General features: G+C 44.0%; 2 protein-coding genes across 11 annotated transcripts in view; one reads left to right on the forward strand and one right to left on the reverse strand.

Annotated features, from left to right (window-relative positions):
- Window positions 1-768: 768 nt before the first annotated feature.
- TP53INP1 (tumor protein p53 inducible nuclear protein 1) lies at window positions 769-16,786 on the forward strand. 10 transcript variants are annotated; one of them, XM_027973211.2, is made up of 7 exons: window positions 769-943; window positions 3,070-3,187; window positions 3,838-3,955; window positions 7,185-7,443; window positions 8,033-8,393; window positions 10,810-10,847; window positions 11,923-12,054. In XM_027973211.2, exons 4-6 carry the CDS (start codon window positions 7,332-7,334, stop codon window positions 10,829-10,831), a joined length of 495 nt encoding a protein of 164 aa, XP_027829012.1. In that variant the 5' UTR covers window positions 769-943; window positions 3,070-3,187; window positions 3,838-3,955; window positions 7,185-7,331; the 3' UTR covers window positions 10,832-10,847; window positions 11,923-12,054. The 10 variants fall into 10 exon arrangements, with proteins under 10 accessions (XP_027829012.1, XP_042110401.1, XP_042110399.1 ...); XM_042254467.1 differs by lacking the exon at window positions 10,810-10,847 and having other exon boundaries at window positions 3,838-3,976; window positions 11,923-16,786; XM_042254465.1 differs by lacking the exon at window positions 10,810-10,847 and having other exon boundaries at window positions 11,923-16,786.
- Window positions 2,526-17,265, reverse strand: part of LOC121820316 (uncharacterized) — a 50,949-nt gene continuing 36,209 nt past the window's right edge. Inside the window, exon 4 of the mRNA XM_042254065.2 lies at window positions 2,526-4,085. Within this exon, the coding sequence (XP_042109999.1) occupies window positions 3,812-4,085 (274 nt within the window). The 3' untranslated portion in view covers window positions 2,526-3,811. The remainder of the gene's footprint in view (window positions 4,086-17,265) is intronic.

Here is a 17,265-nt window from a genome sequence, read left to right on the forward strand (position 1 = left end):
GCCATCGGCTTCCTGGGTCAGAGCAGAGCCTGGACGGGGACCCGTCTTCTTCCTCCGGGTTCTCCTGTCTTCTGGAGCTGAGAGCCTACATCTCCTGGCGTCTCTGCCTTCAACGTCTGGTCTCACGGGCCTCTTCTGCCTCGCCGGCTTGCGTCCCGAGCCAGTAGACAAGGTCAGTCAGCTCCCAGAGTCAGCGACCACAGCAAGGTGGGCGCCTGGCTCCTGGTCTTAAGGAGGTTGGGTGGGCGGCACGCCTGTACCCACGGCACGCCCAGCCCTTCCTTCCCACGACGGCCAAGACGTGAAGCGGACCTGCCTCACCGTCTTGGGCTTCCATCACTCCCAAGGCCCTTAGCTTTCCTCTCACAGCAACTCTGTGTCCCTGTGTGCCCCCAGACGCTCGGCCAAAGGGACAGCTGGGGTCAGGGTTCTTCTTTTCGGCGTGCAGGTCTGCTTGGTCCTCACCCTCCGGGGCGGGTTTCCGCGTTGGTTCGCCCCCGGCCCAGCCCCCAGCACCCCCGCCTTCCGCCGGCCCCTCTCTCCCCGCTGGGCGCCCGGGCGTTGTTGCCCGGGCTTGTTTCTAGCTCCGGAGCATCGCCCGGCCCGGCGCCAGGTCACGTGCGTTAGTGACAGCCTCTCGCAGGGTGGCCCCAGGGCCCGCGCGCCGCTGATTGGTGGGGCCGGGCCTGGCCCCGCCCCGGGGCGGGGCGTCCGGGCGGGCGGGCCCGACGGGCGGGCGCAGCGGCGGATCAGCTGTTCCGAGGCTGCACAACAACAAAAGGAGCGGGACGCGCCGGCGGCGGCCAGCGGCGCGGCCTCAGGAGGGCTGGAGCGGCCCAGCGCCCCGCGCCCCGCCGTCCGGGAGCCGCAGCTACCTCAGCCGCCCGCGCGCGGGTCCCCGCCGGCTGCCTTCGCCGACCGTCCGGCCGCCGGTCGGGCCCACGTAAGTGCGGGCGGGGCCGGCGTCCAGGGCCACTCGCTCCGGATCGCCCCTCGGGCCGCGGTCGGTGCGGCCCCACCCCGGTCTCCACTCGCACCCGCGGGCCGGCAGCCCACCACCTCGGCGGCCCCGGGGGTGCGCGCGGGCGCGGGGCGGCGGTTGGGTGTTTGGTTTCTGCCTCCCCCCACCCCGAGCGTGGCCTGTTTTCCCGGGGCCGCCGCGGGACTGACCTCCTCTTCTCTCTCCTCCTCACTCCGCCTCCTGCCCTCCGCCGTTGGACTGGGGCTGCCCGCCCAGGACTGGGCGTCGGGGGCTCCGGGCCCCGGAGGGGCGAGCGCGGCGGCCCCCGCTACCCCGGGGCGCAGCCTGCAGGGCTCTCGGCTGCTCGGCCAGCCCTCCCGGCGCGCGGCGGCTCCGCCACCCCGCGACCGGCGCTCGCCCGCCTGTCGTTGGTAGGTTCCTTGACTCTTGCTTTGATCTTACTTACCTATCACTGGTGGAGGTTGCACCTGTGGTAGGCACTTTATCTCTCATCGTAGTTAAAATCCTCATCATTTTGATCACGCACGCTCATTGGGTGCTTAGTGTGGGCCACAGACTCGGTGAGGATTTTACGTGCATTAACTCAATTCCCACAATAATCCTGTGAAGTTAGGCTGTATTACAGATAGGAAACCTGAGGGCCCAGAGAGATGGACTTAACTTACTCAAGACCACACAGCCAGGTAGAAGGAAATGGTGTTTCAAGTTGAAGATGAGTTTTCTGTAGGGATTCCTTGTGTGTTTTCTTTTTTAATTGTATTTCCTAATTACATCTGCTCATTGTCTCCTGTGTTAATTCCAATTTCGAGGAGATTAAGGAGGAGGGCCTCTCCCCCTTTCCATCATTGAGACAAGAACCCTTTCTGAGGACAGAGTAGTTTTGAGAAAGGGGAGTGGAAAGTGTCCCCTGGGGTGGTTGAACAGAGGTAATAATGAGGAGCCCCAAGATCTGGAAATCACTTGCTTGGTAACTGAAATATCTTTTTCACTGCAGATGCAAAAAGCGCTAGGAAGCTTTTGCTTTTAAGGCACGGTCACTATAACCCTAAACTGGCAGCATAATTTTCGAAGGTTCCAGCCTGGAACCAGGACCTTGCTAATTTCTAAGACTAAGGTCTGGTTTGTTTTTGTATCTTTATCTTTTGTTCTTTTCTGTGAATGCTTCATTGATTGCTCATAGTTCTCTTGGGAATGGTCCCACTTTCAAACTTCAGGGTTAACAGGCTGTGAATTACTGTTTATTGCTGTCTTTGTTCACTGTCATTCAAGGCTTCAGAGCCAACCTGGTGGATCCTGGGGAGAATAACCTCCTTGTAGTTGGTTGAGTAGGCTGGATAGAGTGGAACAAGCGAAGACAACTTTCTTGGCTTGGTTTTTCTACAGTTTAAAATTGATATAAAATTACTTGAATCAGCACATTTATTCTTCTAAACTAGTGAGAGAGGGTGGGATAAAGAGATCATTTTGAGCTGCTTTTTGATGATGATATGTTAGTTTGGCCACCTGATATTTCGAAACTGTCAAGAAGCCACAACTGTACACATAGTTAGGAGTTAAATCATCAAAGTTGTGGTGTTTTTTTTTTTTTTTTTAATTTAAAATGTTTTTGGAGCCGCCTACTGGCAGCCAAAACCAACTGAAAAGTGCAGTTCTCCAAAGTTCATAGAGCCAGAGTTGAGGCTGGAAGGGGCCTGAGACATCCCGCGCTGGGGGTAGGGGGCAAGAGCGCAAGGTCCTGGGAACCAGAGAGACTTCCGCTCCAACGCAGGCCCCACTCCTGAACAGCTCTGTCACTTTTGAGCAAGTTACTTAATTTCTGAGCTTCAGTTTCCTTATTAGTCAAATGGGACAAATAAGTGCCTCAGATCTGTCACATACAATAAACATTGAGTGAATCACAACTCTGATGACTATAGGAACATTTGCCAATAAAGACACTCAGACCCACAGATGCTAAGTGAGTTGCTCACAGTCATACACCTGGTTTGAAGTGAACTTGTGGTTAATATTTGCTGGGTGCCTGCTGTGTGCCTGCTTCTAAGTGATACACACTTATTCCTCATGTTGGCCCTATCTCCCCATTTTAGAGATGAGAAAACCGAGGCACTGAGAAGTTACTGTATATCCTAAATACACACAAGTTCTGAGGAGCAAAGTCAAGATTTCAAACTGAGCAGGCTAACTCCAAAGCCACGTGGCCTCAAGGTTGGTTGCCTGTCTTAAAAATGAGAACTCATACCAATAAACTCTTCCCAGCCCAGTAACTCCTTTTCTAAGTTCTCAAACTAGACTGCTTTACCCCATGAGTGTTAAACTCAGCCACCTTTCTCTGCTCACAGAGCATTTCTACTCATGTCATATGAAAAATATTGATCATAAAATGTTAAGTAACAAAGCAGGATACAAAATTGTGGGCCTACAATTGTGATAAAAAAGAAACTATTGGTAGAAGAAAACAGGCAGTGTACTAACAATGATTGCAATAAAGTATGGAGTAACAGTTTCCTTATTGATTTTCTAAACTTTCTGTAATGTGCTTTGGTTCATTTTATAATGATGGGAGGGAATGGAGGTATTTAGAGCCAAGCCTAAGAGGCCAAGCTGCCTCCTTGAAGTGCTGGGGCACAGACACTTTGTTTCTTTTCTCCAGCAGGGTGAGACTGCCAGGCTGGCAGGTGCCCAGGACAACAGCAGCGCCTTCCCCCTTGCCTTCATTCCCCCTTGCCTTCATTCCCCCCGACCTTGCCTTCATTCCTCTACCTCTTGGCTAAATTCCAGAGCTGTATTTGTAAATTTGTCCCCTTAGGACACTTGCTTTCTCTGGAATTTTCACCTTAGTTTTATCTTTGTCCTAGAGTTGTGAATATCAAAAAGCCTGTGACCTGCTGAGGAGTGCAGTCTGAAGTTCTCCTTTGCCTTTGGCTGCACAGGACCAGCCCCAAGGAGAGCCTCCATTCTTGGGCCGAAGCCAAGGTGAAGAGTAGCAGCAGCCTGGTAGGGACAGTCTGGGTCAGTGGGGAGATAGGCCATCAAGACGCTAGAGCAGCAGTGTCCAATATGCAGTGCGGGCTCTGTATGGAGGTTTGGATCTTTAAGTAGCCACCTTAAGTAAGGAAAAAGAAACAGGTGAAGTTAATTTTGTTAATATATTTTATTTAACCTACTATATCCCCAATTAAATTAGATTTAAAATTTAGTTTCTCAGGGAATTCCCTGACGGTCCAGTGGTTAAGACTCTGAGCTTCCACTGCAGGGAGCGTGGGTTCGATCCCTGGTCGGGATCTAAGAACCCTCAGATCCCACATGCCGTGTAATGTAGCCAAAGAATTTTTTTTTAGTTTTTCAGTTTAATTGCATTTCAAATAATTGTTCACCTGATGTTCCCAGAGGCCACCTCACTGAACAGTGTCAGCGTACTGGGGTTTCTCCAGCAGCAACTTGTCCTCTGGGACAGCTACAGAAAGCGGGGCCGAAGGAACTTGGCAAAGTCACACCAGCCTCACTTTAGGAAACCCAAAGAGGCTTGACTCGTGTGGTCCTGGGGGACGCTCCTCCAGAGACACCCTTCCCGGGGCAGAGCCGCGTGTGCTCCAGGCCTAGGCTGGCTTCCATGTTACAGAAGAGGGGGCAGTTTGGAACCTGCAGCTGCCCAAGCACAGTGGTGCTGGCATGACTGCTGCCTTGTAGCTGCCACTTAACTGGCCTGGGCCTCAGTGACTGACCACAGTTGGGGGACAGAGGCATATTCATAATGAGCTAGGGTTCCCATGGGGTGTTCCCTCCCCATCCGGCAGCTCTCACTGATACAGGGCCTGAGTCCAGCCGGGCAGTCTGAAGAATTCATCCAACTAGGTCAGCAGACCCAGAACTGCACTTGGGGCCAATAATTTAAGAGAAATGGGGGAAAGATTAAAGTATCCTTTCTCCCTCCTAGCTCATATGCTCAAAACTTTTACATACACATCAGCCCTGGGATAGCTTATCTTTTGGGATAATCAAGTCTAGCCAACTACACAGCCCACTTCTCTTGTAAATTCTCTTACATGCAACATAAAGTTCACTTTGAGTTCTCATCCTCGAGCTCCAGACTATGTGATTGGCCATACTGCTTTCCAGAAGGGTTTTGGGAAGACTGGTTATGCAAGTGACACTTCCTGTTTACCCGTTTTTCAAAATTAATGGCTGAGGATAACAGATTGTGACCACAGAAGTATTCACATGTCATTTATTTAAACACATATTTGTAGTACTACATGAGTAGTAGCCTGCCAAACAGTTGTAGCAGTCCAGTGCACACATAAGGACTTGAACCAGGAGTCTCATCACCAGCAGATGTGAACCACATCATTTATAGCTAAGGATGATTGTTTTGAAAATGAAGTATCCAGAGTCTGAAGTTAGGGATTCAGGGCTGACGCTCCCTGGATGATCTCCTCCACTCATGGTTTCTATCACCCCCTTTGTGTTGGTAACTCGCAGATTCTTGCCCTCAGCAGACACCATGCTCTTGGACTGCAGAGCCCTAGATTCAGCTCCTTACAGACATCCCCAGGACTCGCCAACTTCCCCAGTTCCTTGTGTCCAGAGCACATGGCCTACACCTCTGCTGTGCCCCTCTTCCACTGAACTGTCCTACCAATCTTCCTCCCCACCCCCCACCCCGTTGGCCAGGCCAAAAACCTAGGGCATCCTTGACTTTCTCCCTCCCCTTCACTTCTGGCGCACGACGCCTTGCAGGATCCAGTCCTCACGTAGCCCGCAAGCCTGCTGTCAAGACTGTCCACCTGGATCTTGAGCCATAGGGAAGTGAGCCACATTCTCACTCATCTGCACGTTTCCACGGCATTGTTTCTACTTCGTTCTTGAGCTTCTCAACGATTCACGATTAAGGTCACGATTGCAGGTGTCCTTCTGTGACCCCTGTCTGTGGATTTGAACCCCCAGTACTTCTCTTCACGTGACACTCATCACACCGGGTTGGTGGGCTTGCTGTGGGAGGTCCTTGTCCACTGCTATCTCTCCGTCCCTGAGCACTAGGCCTGATGCATGATAGGTGCTCAGCAAATATTTGCAGAATAATAGTTGACACTGACTGAGAACTCTGTACCAAGTACCTTGCTAAGTAGGTTGCCTGAGTAGGATCAGGAAAGCCATCTAGGAGGTGGTGATTGGCAAAGTCAAACCAGTTGGCTTCAAGTAGAGCAAGAGTGGTGGAGAGAAATAGGTGGATTCCCGGCATGTGTGTGGCTAGAGTCCACAGGATGTGCTGCCAGTTTGGGTGAGGGGCGCGGGGGTGTGGATGAAAGGGAGTTTAGGATGAGGGCTAAGTGTTTGGCCTGAATAATTGCTGCCTCTCCTTCCTGAGAAGGGGGGCGACGGGCAGCGAGCCTGAGAATGTTTGTGGGAAAGATGAAAAGATCTTGCAATTCGTTAGGTTTGGTCTGCCCATCAGGTAACCAGGCAGAAATGGGTATATATAAATCTAGAACTCTGGAATAAGATCAGGAGAGGCTGGAGCTCCTCATTAGAACTCACCAGAACTCCAAGGGGTAGCACCCTTGGAGTAGTGTGACTTCCTCACCCTGGTAGGAGACAAGCCACCTTTGAACCCAGCCACAGTGGTCCTTTTCAGTTCTGGTTGCTGGGCCACCTGAGTTCTCTACCGTGTGACTTTTTCCATGCCAGCTGTAGGAATGGTTTTGAAGGTCAAAGTGTGCTGCAGTTAGAGATTTTAGTGGAATTAGGTGTGCTTACAATCATACACAAGAATAGAGCAGGAGAGAAAGGGGGCCAGGGAAAGGGGAGGGCTTGGCGCGGTAGTGGACACGCACCCAGGAGGAGTGCTGGGCTCAGTTGGCAGCTTCTGACCAGTTGACCATGAAAACGTAGCTTTCACTCTACTTACAGAAAAGTAGTATTTCAGTTGAAATATGTTACCCAGGGATATACTTTTATATCTCTTATTATAAAAGCACAGATGTAAAAAAGAACCCCTTCCATTGCACATTTTGAGATATTTACAGCTTGCGTTTGAGTACTTGATTAATGTTTGTAAAAAAGAGATTCTGCATTCTTATGTTTGAAAGAAGGGAAGAGCCAAGCTGTAGGCTAAGGCCTGTGCTTTTCTCTAGGTGTGAGGAGATGTACATGTTATATAAACATGTGCTGATTTGAAATAGCCTTTTTTTCTGTTTTATTTTAGGGATAATGACTCTTCCAGCTTCTCGCCTAAGTTGAATAAGCACCGTGTGCACTTTAATCCCGTCAGCAGCATCAGGCTGACCGAAGACAGGTTTTGGAAATCTCAGCTACAAAGATATCCAGCCAAAGTCTCAATCTTGCCTTAAAAATGTTCCAGAGATTGAATAAAATGTTTGTGGGTGAAGTCAATACTTCTTCAAACCAAGAACCAGAATTTAGTGAGAAAGAAGATGATGAGTGGATTCTTGTTGACTTCATAGGTAAGGGTATTCTTAGCCATTAATCATCACAGCAAAAGTGGAAACTCTTTTATCGAGTTTTTGCATAAGTAAACCAATAACTCTGAAGGTTTTTAAGCCATAAAAGTAAATAAGAATTTGTCTAAAAAAATTGCATGAAGCATTCTGTGCCAGATGATCGGGTCAGTGACACTGATGTCAGCCTCTCCAGTATGGCAGCTCTTATACCCTGATCCAGTCAGAGGCACTTTTATAGGAAACCCCCATCCTCTACAAGCAGTAACCCACTTGGTGCATTATGTGTTTACTCAGCAAAATAGAAACCAACCTTAAAAACTGTTCTGCCAAACCAACATAATCCATCGCGTACAGTGACACACACCGCCCCCTAACACTCACACATGCATGCACACACGTGCACACTAGGTGCTCAGAAATTATCTTATGATCATTGTGAGTGAATATGAATGGTTTTGTGTCTGATCTAAATAAAGGGAGGACTGAGCATCAGCTAACAGCATCGTCTCTTCTTTTTCTGTGCTCTGATGTGATCTCAATGTGTCACTCATACCCCGTGGGACTTCGACAACGTGTGTGGACTGCCATCTAGACACTTGCACGGGTTTCTCAGCAGCAGAGGATGAGGAGGAAGAAGACATCAGTGAAGAGTCACCTCCCGAGCGCCCTTCAGTCTTTTCCTGTCTCCCTGCATCTCTCGAGTGCTTGGCTGATACGAGTGACTCCTGCTTCCTCCAGTTTGAGTCCTGTCCAATGGAGGAGAGCTGGTTTATCACCCCTCCCCCATGTTTTACTGCAGGTGGATTAACCACTATCAAGGTGGAGACCAGTCCTATGGAAAACCTTCTTATTGAACACCCTAGCATGTCCGTCTATGCTGTGCACGAGCCCTGCCCCAGCCTCAGTGAGGCCCACTGTGGGGCTGAGGAATTTCATAACCCAGGCAGTCCCAGGTATGTTACTGTCTCCACAGACGTTCGTGAAGTATGTGCCTAGTGTATAAGGCGGGTGATGCTATGAAAAGATGAACTCATTTGAGATTTTCAAAAAAATTAGTTCTAGCATGGCCCCGGTTATGTAATGGAGAGCTGCCTCGTTTGTAATATTCTACTACGGAATGGAAAGAAAAGACTGGCATTTCTGCTAAGTATCTTAGAATATAACTCTGGTACTTTATAGGCTGGATTATTTGGGGTATCAAATTTGACAGGAATGGTATATCTTAAAATAAATCTCATGATCTTCGAAGTAGTCCTAAGTCACATCAGATGGTGCTTAGCCTTGAAAACCTGAGAAATCTGAAGCATGAGGTAAATAAAATGGCAGATTTAGCAAAGCATTTTGCTGAGAGATTTCTTTTCTGCCTTGCAGAGGGAAGCTTTCATACCCAAATACTGTTTGGTGGTTATATGGGTGTCCCAAGTGGTCTGAAAGGCTCTGCTTGGATGGCAGATGGGTTGAGCGTCTGGAACAGTTCAGGGAGGGTGTCTAGTCAGTAATCCATTCCAGAACAAACTCACAAGTCTGTGGCCTTTATCCAGGGACTATATTCAGGATTGTTCCCACCCACTAAAACAAAGCCCATGGCTGCGTTCAGTGGCTCAAAGTTCAGCTGGTCTGTGATGCATGTTGGTGGGAGGTCCCCTCTGGTATCAAGGTATCTGTAGGATACTGGCACTGACTTACTTCCCTTCATACCTGTTAAAGGACAGGTGACCTGGGTTTTGGAGCCGCCCACAGTGTTCCTGTGGTTCAGTGAGGTCACCCAGAGGGCCGCCTTTTCAGTTGTCCAGGCTCTGACTCTACTAGCCAGACCACTGTATGCGTATCTCCTTCCATTTCCTGTTTGCCAAATACAAACAAAGCCGAGGCAGCTCATTAACCTGATAACTTTACCAGAGTTTGCTATACTTTCGACTCTCAATATTGTAGATGTTCTTGAATGAAGATAAACATACACTTGCACCAGACTGAAAAACATTTGCTTATATAGTTACCCAAGCTTTGTTTTAGGTTGGATCTTTGATGGGAAATGTTACTTTGCCTGGTACTTTATTCCATATTATAAATTTATCAAGAGGTTAATGTTTCAGGCATTCCAACAGAAGTTTAAAATAAAATTTTTTGAGATGGTTTAATTAATTTCTTTAATTGCTTAACAGTTGATTCAAATTAATTTTTTCAGTTCTTAGAAATTCTTCTAACTTTGTTTTGATCTCATCCCTGAGGAGTTCCACTCAAGAATTTAGTGTGATTAATAGCCACTTTAAATTACTAGCATTTGTATATTTATGTTTTCAATATTTAAAGTATGTGTATTTACATATGTATATTCAGCAGCTTTGTAGACAACAGAAGCAGTCCGTATGCACTGCAGAAAATTAGAAAGGGCAAAAATTTTTTAATTTTAAATGACATTTTTCTCACTACTGAGAGATGAATACTGTCAAGACTGTAGGGCATATCCTTCCAGGTGGTATTTTCTGGATGCGCCCATGCATGGATATATAACACCATTTTTAACCTAAATGGGATCAAGCTATAGGTACTGTTTTATAATCTGCTTCCTTAGGCAGTGATTGCTACTTTTTTTTTTCCCCCTAATAAAATTTTACTTTGTGAACTATACAGACCATACTCAGACTTGCCCACTAAAGCCCAGAATACTTCATCTAGTTTGTTCAAACCAGGATCCAGTTCAGGACCTTGCATTGAACCTGGTTAAGTGTTTGTAGTTTTGATGCAGTGAGAATGTTCATTTTTTATATCTTGTTTGTCACTGTATATTGTTATATGTTTTGATATAACACTTAGGTAGTTAATTATAAATAAAGGATCAAATGGACATACCTAATTTTATATGAATTCTTTCTGAACATAAGAAAGTGCTATAAATTATTACAGTTTTATAATAACCAAAAAATTTTAACATCTTTATATTTGGATTTTAAATTTTTATAAGAAAGGCCCACTAAATCAAGATAGAAATCAGATGTCACCAAAATTAGGGAGATGACTATGTAGTAAATATCTGTATTTTCTGAGCAGGAAATAAATTATATGCTTTTCGAAAGTTAAGATTATTTCCATCCTGTATATCCTTAGAGAGATTACCATAAAGCACATAAAAGTAAGGTGCTTAACAATTAAAGAAGGCTTCATAGTATGTACTTAATTGTATTTTAGCCTTTATAAAATATTGTATGTGAAGGTTTATGTGCTATCATAATCTTAAGTAATACATGTTCCTTTAATGACCCATAGTAACCCAGTTTTAATAAAGAAAAGTTGACTTCCTCCTAATAGTAAAATTAAATAGCATTTGCAACTTTACTAGTGATTTAATAGTTCACCATTTAACATTTGTAGGGCCAGGAAAAGCTGCTTATAAGACTCACTGGCACAGAGTAAGTATGTTTCATTTGAGACTGTGTGATATTGTATTATCAGTCTGAGCAGGAAGGCAAAGGACTCAAGGCATCCAGCTTTTAAAAACCACTGTCTTTGTTTTGTTTTAACTGCTTTCTATTAGTTTCTTAATGTGACCAGCTTTAATTCTACTATTTAATAAAAATAATATATTAAAAATATAACTGTGTTTTCCTCTAGCAGTTGTAGGCAGAATATATAACTGCTTTCCTGTGTAAAATAACACTTAAAAATCTTAAAGTTCTTCATTACGTGTTCATGTAGTTTAGAACTATCTGATTAGCTTTTAATATAGAAAATACATAGTAATTACATGGTTTGTAGCCATATATTAAGATTATGTGTTCTCCAAGGGTCTTCATAACATTGCTCTGCAAATACCATTCCAAAGTGTGCCTGTTGTGATATAAATTTAAAACTTAAAGAGTTATGTTTTGTAATAAGCAGATATCTTACCAAGACAAAATTTTTTTTGATGAGTAGAATTTCCTTATGCATGTTTCTATTAAATTCAGACTTAAAGCTTGTTTTCCTAGAACATTTTGCTTATAGACACATAGAGTCTGTGAAGCTGCTGTTGGCACAGTGCCTCATAATCAAACCTTGGAGTGTGACTTTTGTTACATTCTTGGTTGAGTCAGTTAATATTTGTGACCTTAACCTCTCTGAGCCTGAGTTTTCTGATTAGTAAAATTTAGGAATTAAAATAGTTTTCTTTTAAGGTTATAGTGAGAATCAAACTACATGTATAAATGTGTTTGGTGTGTAACTGAAATTCACTCAAAGTGTAAAGCATTGTTTTAAAAACTACAGTTCACTTAATTTACCACCTCTGGGTGGACTCTATCACATATTTCATTTGAAAGTTGGCTGCTGCTTTCTACCGTTATCAGTGTGGTCACAAAATAAAACCTTGTCTGACAGCCATGAGACACTGAGCTCTCATTCAACCATAAACAAATGGGTGTGGAAATTGAATTGCCAAGTAGCTTTTTCAGTTTCATCGATAACATGCTATGTTACGTAATACATGCCCAATTTTTTCTGTTTCAGAGTGGAAGCCGAGAATGAAATGGGGCAGCACATTCATTGCTATGTTGCAGCTCTCGCTGCTCATACAGCTTTTCTGGAACAACCCAAGAGCTTTCGCCCTTCCCAGTGGATTAAAGAACACAGTGAAAGGCAGTCTCTGAACAGAAATAGCCTTCGTCGCCAAAATCTTACCAGAGATTGCCACTCTCGGCAAGTCAAGCACAGCGGCTGGGCTGTCCATCAGCCCTGCCCACGTCAGTACAATTACTAAGAATCTGAAGCGTGTTTGGTTGGTTTCTCATAGTTTGTGCATATGTGTGGGCATGTGCATGTATGGATGGTAAAGCTGCTGTCTCTTTACAGCCAACAGATGACCAATCACATAGTTTTATTGGTGTGTTTAGACACTATCTTGAAAACCAGATTTATATGCTGGGTATCACGTAATGCCTTGCTCTTAACATTTGCTTTTTTGTAAAAATTTTTTCAGAATATTTTTGGGAACATATCAATACAGTTAGTGTTTGGGAAGGTCTTTAAATCTATTAAGGTGTACATGAATTAGCAGTTTAAAGACGTTTCTTCCCAAGTACGAGAATAGGCATCTTTCAATTTCATTTTATTTGGTATTAATCAGTCTTTTGAGTAAGCAGAAATTTATTCTCAGGGTCAGCCAAACACTTTATTGACCAGTACTTGATAATCTTTTCTGTATATAATGAATACATTTTTACACACTAACATGAGCATTAACAGGTGATGTGGTTGCCACAGATAAAATGGAATTATGGCTGAACTTTCTTTTGGAAGAAAACTTGATCTATTTCTGTGTGTATGGGGTTTTTATTTCCCAGATTAGCCATGCAGTTCATTTTGGAATTCAGGTACATTAAGTGTTAGTGAGCAGTGCACTCAACAATTCCGATGTGACTGTGTAACGTGGTACAGACATTACGGCATCGTGGGACAGCAGCGCCCGTCTCACATGCAGAGGGATTAAATTCGACCTGTGAAATTGTATTTGGGGAAATGTGTATCTGTAAGTGATCCATTGGTCCACTGTTTGGATCCTTTCCTGCCAGCTTTGCCTGCTCGCCACCTCACATCAGCTGTAAATTCAGAAGTACGTGTCCTGCACTCTAGTGGCTTCCTATTTGTATCTGCCCAGGGGAGTGGCTTCCTATTTGTATCTGCCCAGGGGAAAAGAGAGAGGCTTTGTATTTCTGATGCAGTGATAGATCCTCTGCTGTGGAGCCTGTTCTGCCAGCTGGCAAGCAGCGGTGAAGGGCGTTCCTGGTGACATCTATTCACAGCATCTAAATGAAGAGTGACAGGTTGAGTTTTTCCTTGAGTTTATATATATATATATATATATTTAACTTGGGCTTCAGGCAAATTCCTTAACCACTTTGGCCTTTGGTACCTCCACCGAGGAGGGAGTAGTAACATGTACCTCCCTCCCAGTCGTGAGGACCGTGTACTGATTTGAAGTGGGGCTGTCCTGAACTGATCTTTGTGTGAAATTCCAAGGGCCTCTCTGCTGAGTCTAGTGAAGGGGCAGGGCCGGGGCAGCTCTTCGGCCACAGCTCCTCTTCAAAGTGTTGGTGCTCGTGAGGCCAGGGTGCAGGGTTTGAGTCACACCGAGGCCAGTTAGCTCAACGAACGCAGAGAAAACCTATTTCTTTACGTCTAGCCAGTCACTTTATTTTTTCGCAATTGTGATGGGTTTTGCTGAGCCATCTGCACTCACCAGTTTCCTCTGAGATTAAACACATTTACAATCCAAAGCACATTTTACTGACAGAGCAATAATACTATCACCTTCATAATCAAATAGCTTATTTTTCCATTCTCCTCTGCAGTCCTAATTGAGTACATGACTAGACAGTGTTGTCAAGGAAAAAGCAGCATATAGTTATGTGAAGTACTGTTTTATTCTTCAGCAACCCTGTAGCAGTTGGGTGCAGGGAACCATGGGAGACTTTGCAGTGAAGAGCTGTGCTCTTTTCTGACTAGATTGGGATGTGTGGCATTGGAAGAGGTCACATAGCTTAGTTAGGTGGGGGTGGTAGGTTGTTCCTCCACTACTGGCTGTGCTGAAGGGCCAGGAACGTCTCTTCAGAACAAGGGTATAGATCCCCCTTCTCATCTTAGTCCCCTTCCGTTTCGACTACCCCTTTATTTATTTGTTTTCCTCATTAGGGGCCAAGTCTGTTAAGTTTTGTCAAACTGAGCTAGAAGTTGTGTTGTTACTATTTGTGTTTACCAGCCTTGGGAGATAGAGTGTTCATGAAGGTGTGTGTGTTTTATACCATGACTGTTAAAGGGCCATATGTTGCTAACTTGAGCTTAGGTGTAAGCCTCTAAATACATGGGGGTCTCTTTCTTTCACATACTAAATGTAAGCTGTAGTACCTCATGAGCTCCAGAAGTTCAGCCATGAGAATTTGTTTGGCAGCGTGAACAGATTTGTATATAAAATTGCAATGGTCTTTTTTAACTATTATTTTTTCAGATTTCCTGATACCTTAAATACATTTACATCTCTATCAGTTACTGACCTTTCGTTTACCTTATTCGAGCCAGGTTTTGTATGCTTTGTACCTGGAAAACAATTAACTTCAGTCATTTCAGCGTTTTTTCAGGGTAAGGCCTACCACGTATCTGTGATATCACACTGTGGTTTCTGCATCAGTGTCTAAGGCTTCTGTCTAAAACTGGCCCATGTAAGAATTGAAGAAAGTGGTCACCAATGCAGTTCTTGGTCATCACGTGTGTTAGGGATCGACTGTGTGCAAGTTCACAAGACCAATAATAACAGAGTGCTATTGACCTGTTAAGTATTCTTTGAAACAGGGCTGAAATGCAGCTTATTATAAGTTAATTATTTTTGCTGTTGTAAATATAAATGGTTTACAGTGTGCTTTAGTGCATACTTCTTAAAAATTCCAGCAGTGAGAAATAAAACCCCTTTGCGTTTAGCACCCTGGCTCTGAACTGAACAGTCTGGACCGTGTGCTGCACACAGCGGCACTTCGTGAATGAGTTTCTTAGTGTTTATGATGCACCATGTTTCTCAGAGTTTGTGTGTTTCATTTTCACAACATTTTATGATGTATATCTTACATTTATTACGTTTCTTCCTCAAATAATTTGATTATGTACTGCACCATAAGTTGAAGATTAACCACCCATTATTTATCTTCTGTGGGAATTTATATGGTTGGGTTGGGGGGAGGGTAGGGAATTTTTTGCAGAAGGTGCAGAGTGATTGGAATTACTACTTGCTGTTCCAGGGAGCTTTTTTTACATTGATTTCCTGTGCATTTTTTCCCAGTTCCGATGCAAACTGTTTCTGTTTACATACCTTCTCTGTTGTATCAGTACTTTGATTCTAGAGAGATGACAGTTTACGTAAAACTTCAGAGGGCCATTCAGCATTGGCTAATGTTTTTGCTTCTCAAATCTGTGTAGTACACTGGTTTGTAATTTTTGTGTCTTCACTGAATCTGAGTGTCTTTGCTATTTCTCTTCTTCCTCAAAGAAATATGTTGTCTTATATACTCTTTTAAGAAAAAAGAGTAAAGAAGGATATCTTTCTTTTTCTCATCTTCTTTGAGTTGGAAACAAAACAAAAAAGGACTCTAGAAGATAGACATTTAAATTTAAATAGCTTAGTGGAAAAAGTTTAAGAGTTTCCAATTATTAGTCTTTGTTTTTAGAATCAGTTAAGAGACTGCTCCTTGTACTGGAGATACTAGCATATGTTTGTAATGTTACCTTACAATTATCTTTTTATTTTATAAGTCCCATACATACTGGTTAAATTCTTTAAAGAGTTGGGCCACTATCATGGATGGTTTCACTGCCATCAGCCCTGTTGATGTATTATAAATAGCATTCTTATCTACTTATTTTAATGCTTAAAGTTTTATATAAAATGCTTTATTTAGAAAACTTACATAATATAGTGGTGTCTGCCTTGCCATGTACCAGTTTAACTTGAAATTTGACACCAATTGCAGTGGTCTGGGGTGGAGAAGGCAGTCCTGGAAAGCATACAGATAAGTATATCTTTTTCTGTTTGCAACAGTATCCTTTACGTGGGAGGAGAAGTTACTATTCCAAGGAAGGCAGCTTAAGTGGATAATGTTTTGTGTGTCACTGACAGTTTTTCTTAAAATATATTTTTAAATTGTGTAATTGCTAAATGCCCAATTTTTCCTCTATTTGCCTGAAATTTTAGTATTTGTTTTCTAGGTTGACTTCTAAAAACCAAACCAGTGCTTGGGGAGGTTAGACGTGTCTGTTTCCAAGCTTGGTGTGTATGAGTGGTTTTGCTTGCTTTTTTGGTTGTGTTTTCCTCCAGAGGTTTGGAAATCTTAATCAGTAATTGTGTGTATTATTATATTTTAAGTGGCTTTGGTGTTTTTTTTTTCCTCCCTCAAGTAAAATTGTGAACACATTTGCTTTTCAAGGGCAGGGCATCTGTTCTAGAGACTAAAGAGTATTGTAGGTTGTACTCTGCCTTCTTGATGTGTTTCTGGACAGTTTTTTTGCAACAACTTGAAAACTTAAAAGGGACATTTGGTTAGGTTATATACTGTACATCAATCTATGCATAAATGGCAGCTTGTTTTCTTGAGCCACTGTCTAAATTTTTTTTTCTGTTTTTATAGAAAATTTTTGTACTGATTGGTTCATAGATGGTCAGTTTTATACACAGACTAAACAATACAGCACTTTGCCAAAACATAAGTGTAGCGTTGCTTGAGCATTGCGCACCAATACCAGCTCTTTGTAATTGGGCTCAGTGGCGCATTTTGTACTACCTGGAGTTACAGTTTTTAATCTGTCAATAAAAAAAAAATGTCCTTTGCCTTCACATTTGTCAGATTCTTTTATCTTTACGGTCATTAGTCTTAAAAACTAGGTACAACTTACGTAATCAATCAATCAATTCAGTCGTGTCCAACTCTTTGCGACCCCATGGGCTGCAGGACACCAGGCCTCCCTGTCCATCACCAACTCCCAGAGTCTGCCCAAACCCATGTCCATTGAGTCGCTGATGCCATCCAGCCATCTCATCCTCTGTCGTCCCCTTCTCCTGCCCCCAATCCCTCCCAACATCAGGGTCTTTTCCAGTGAGTCAGCTCTTTGCATCAGGTGGCCAAAGTACTGGAGTTTCAGCTTCAACATCAGTTCCTTCCAATGAACACCCAGAACTGATCTCCTTTAGAATGGACTGGTTGGATCTCCTTGCAGTCCAAGGGACTCTCAAGAGTCTCCTCCAACACCACAGTTCAAAAGCATCAATTCTTCGGCGGTCAGCTTTCTTTATGGTCCAACTCTCACATCTATACA

Source organism: Ovis aries, chromosome 9 (genome assembly GCF_016772045.2).
Source record: "Ovis aries strain OAR_USU_Benz2616 breed Rambouillet chromosome 9, ARS-UI_Ramb_v3.0, whole genome shotgun sequence".
Taxonomy (NCBI): domain Eukaryota; kingdom Metazoa; phylum Chordata; class Mammalia; order Artiodactyla; family Bovidae; genus Ovis; species Ovis aries.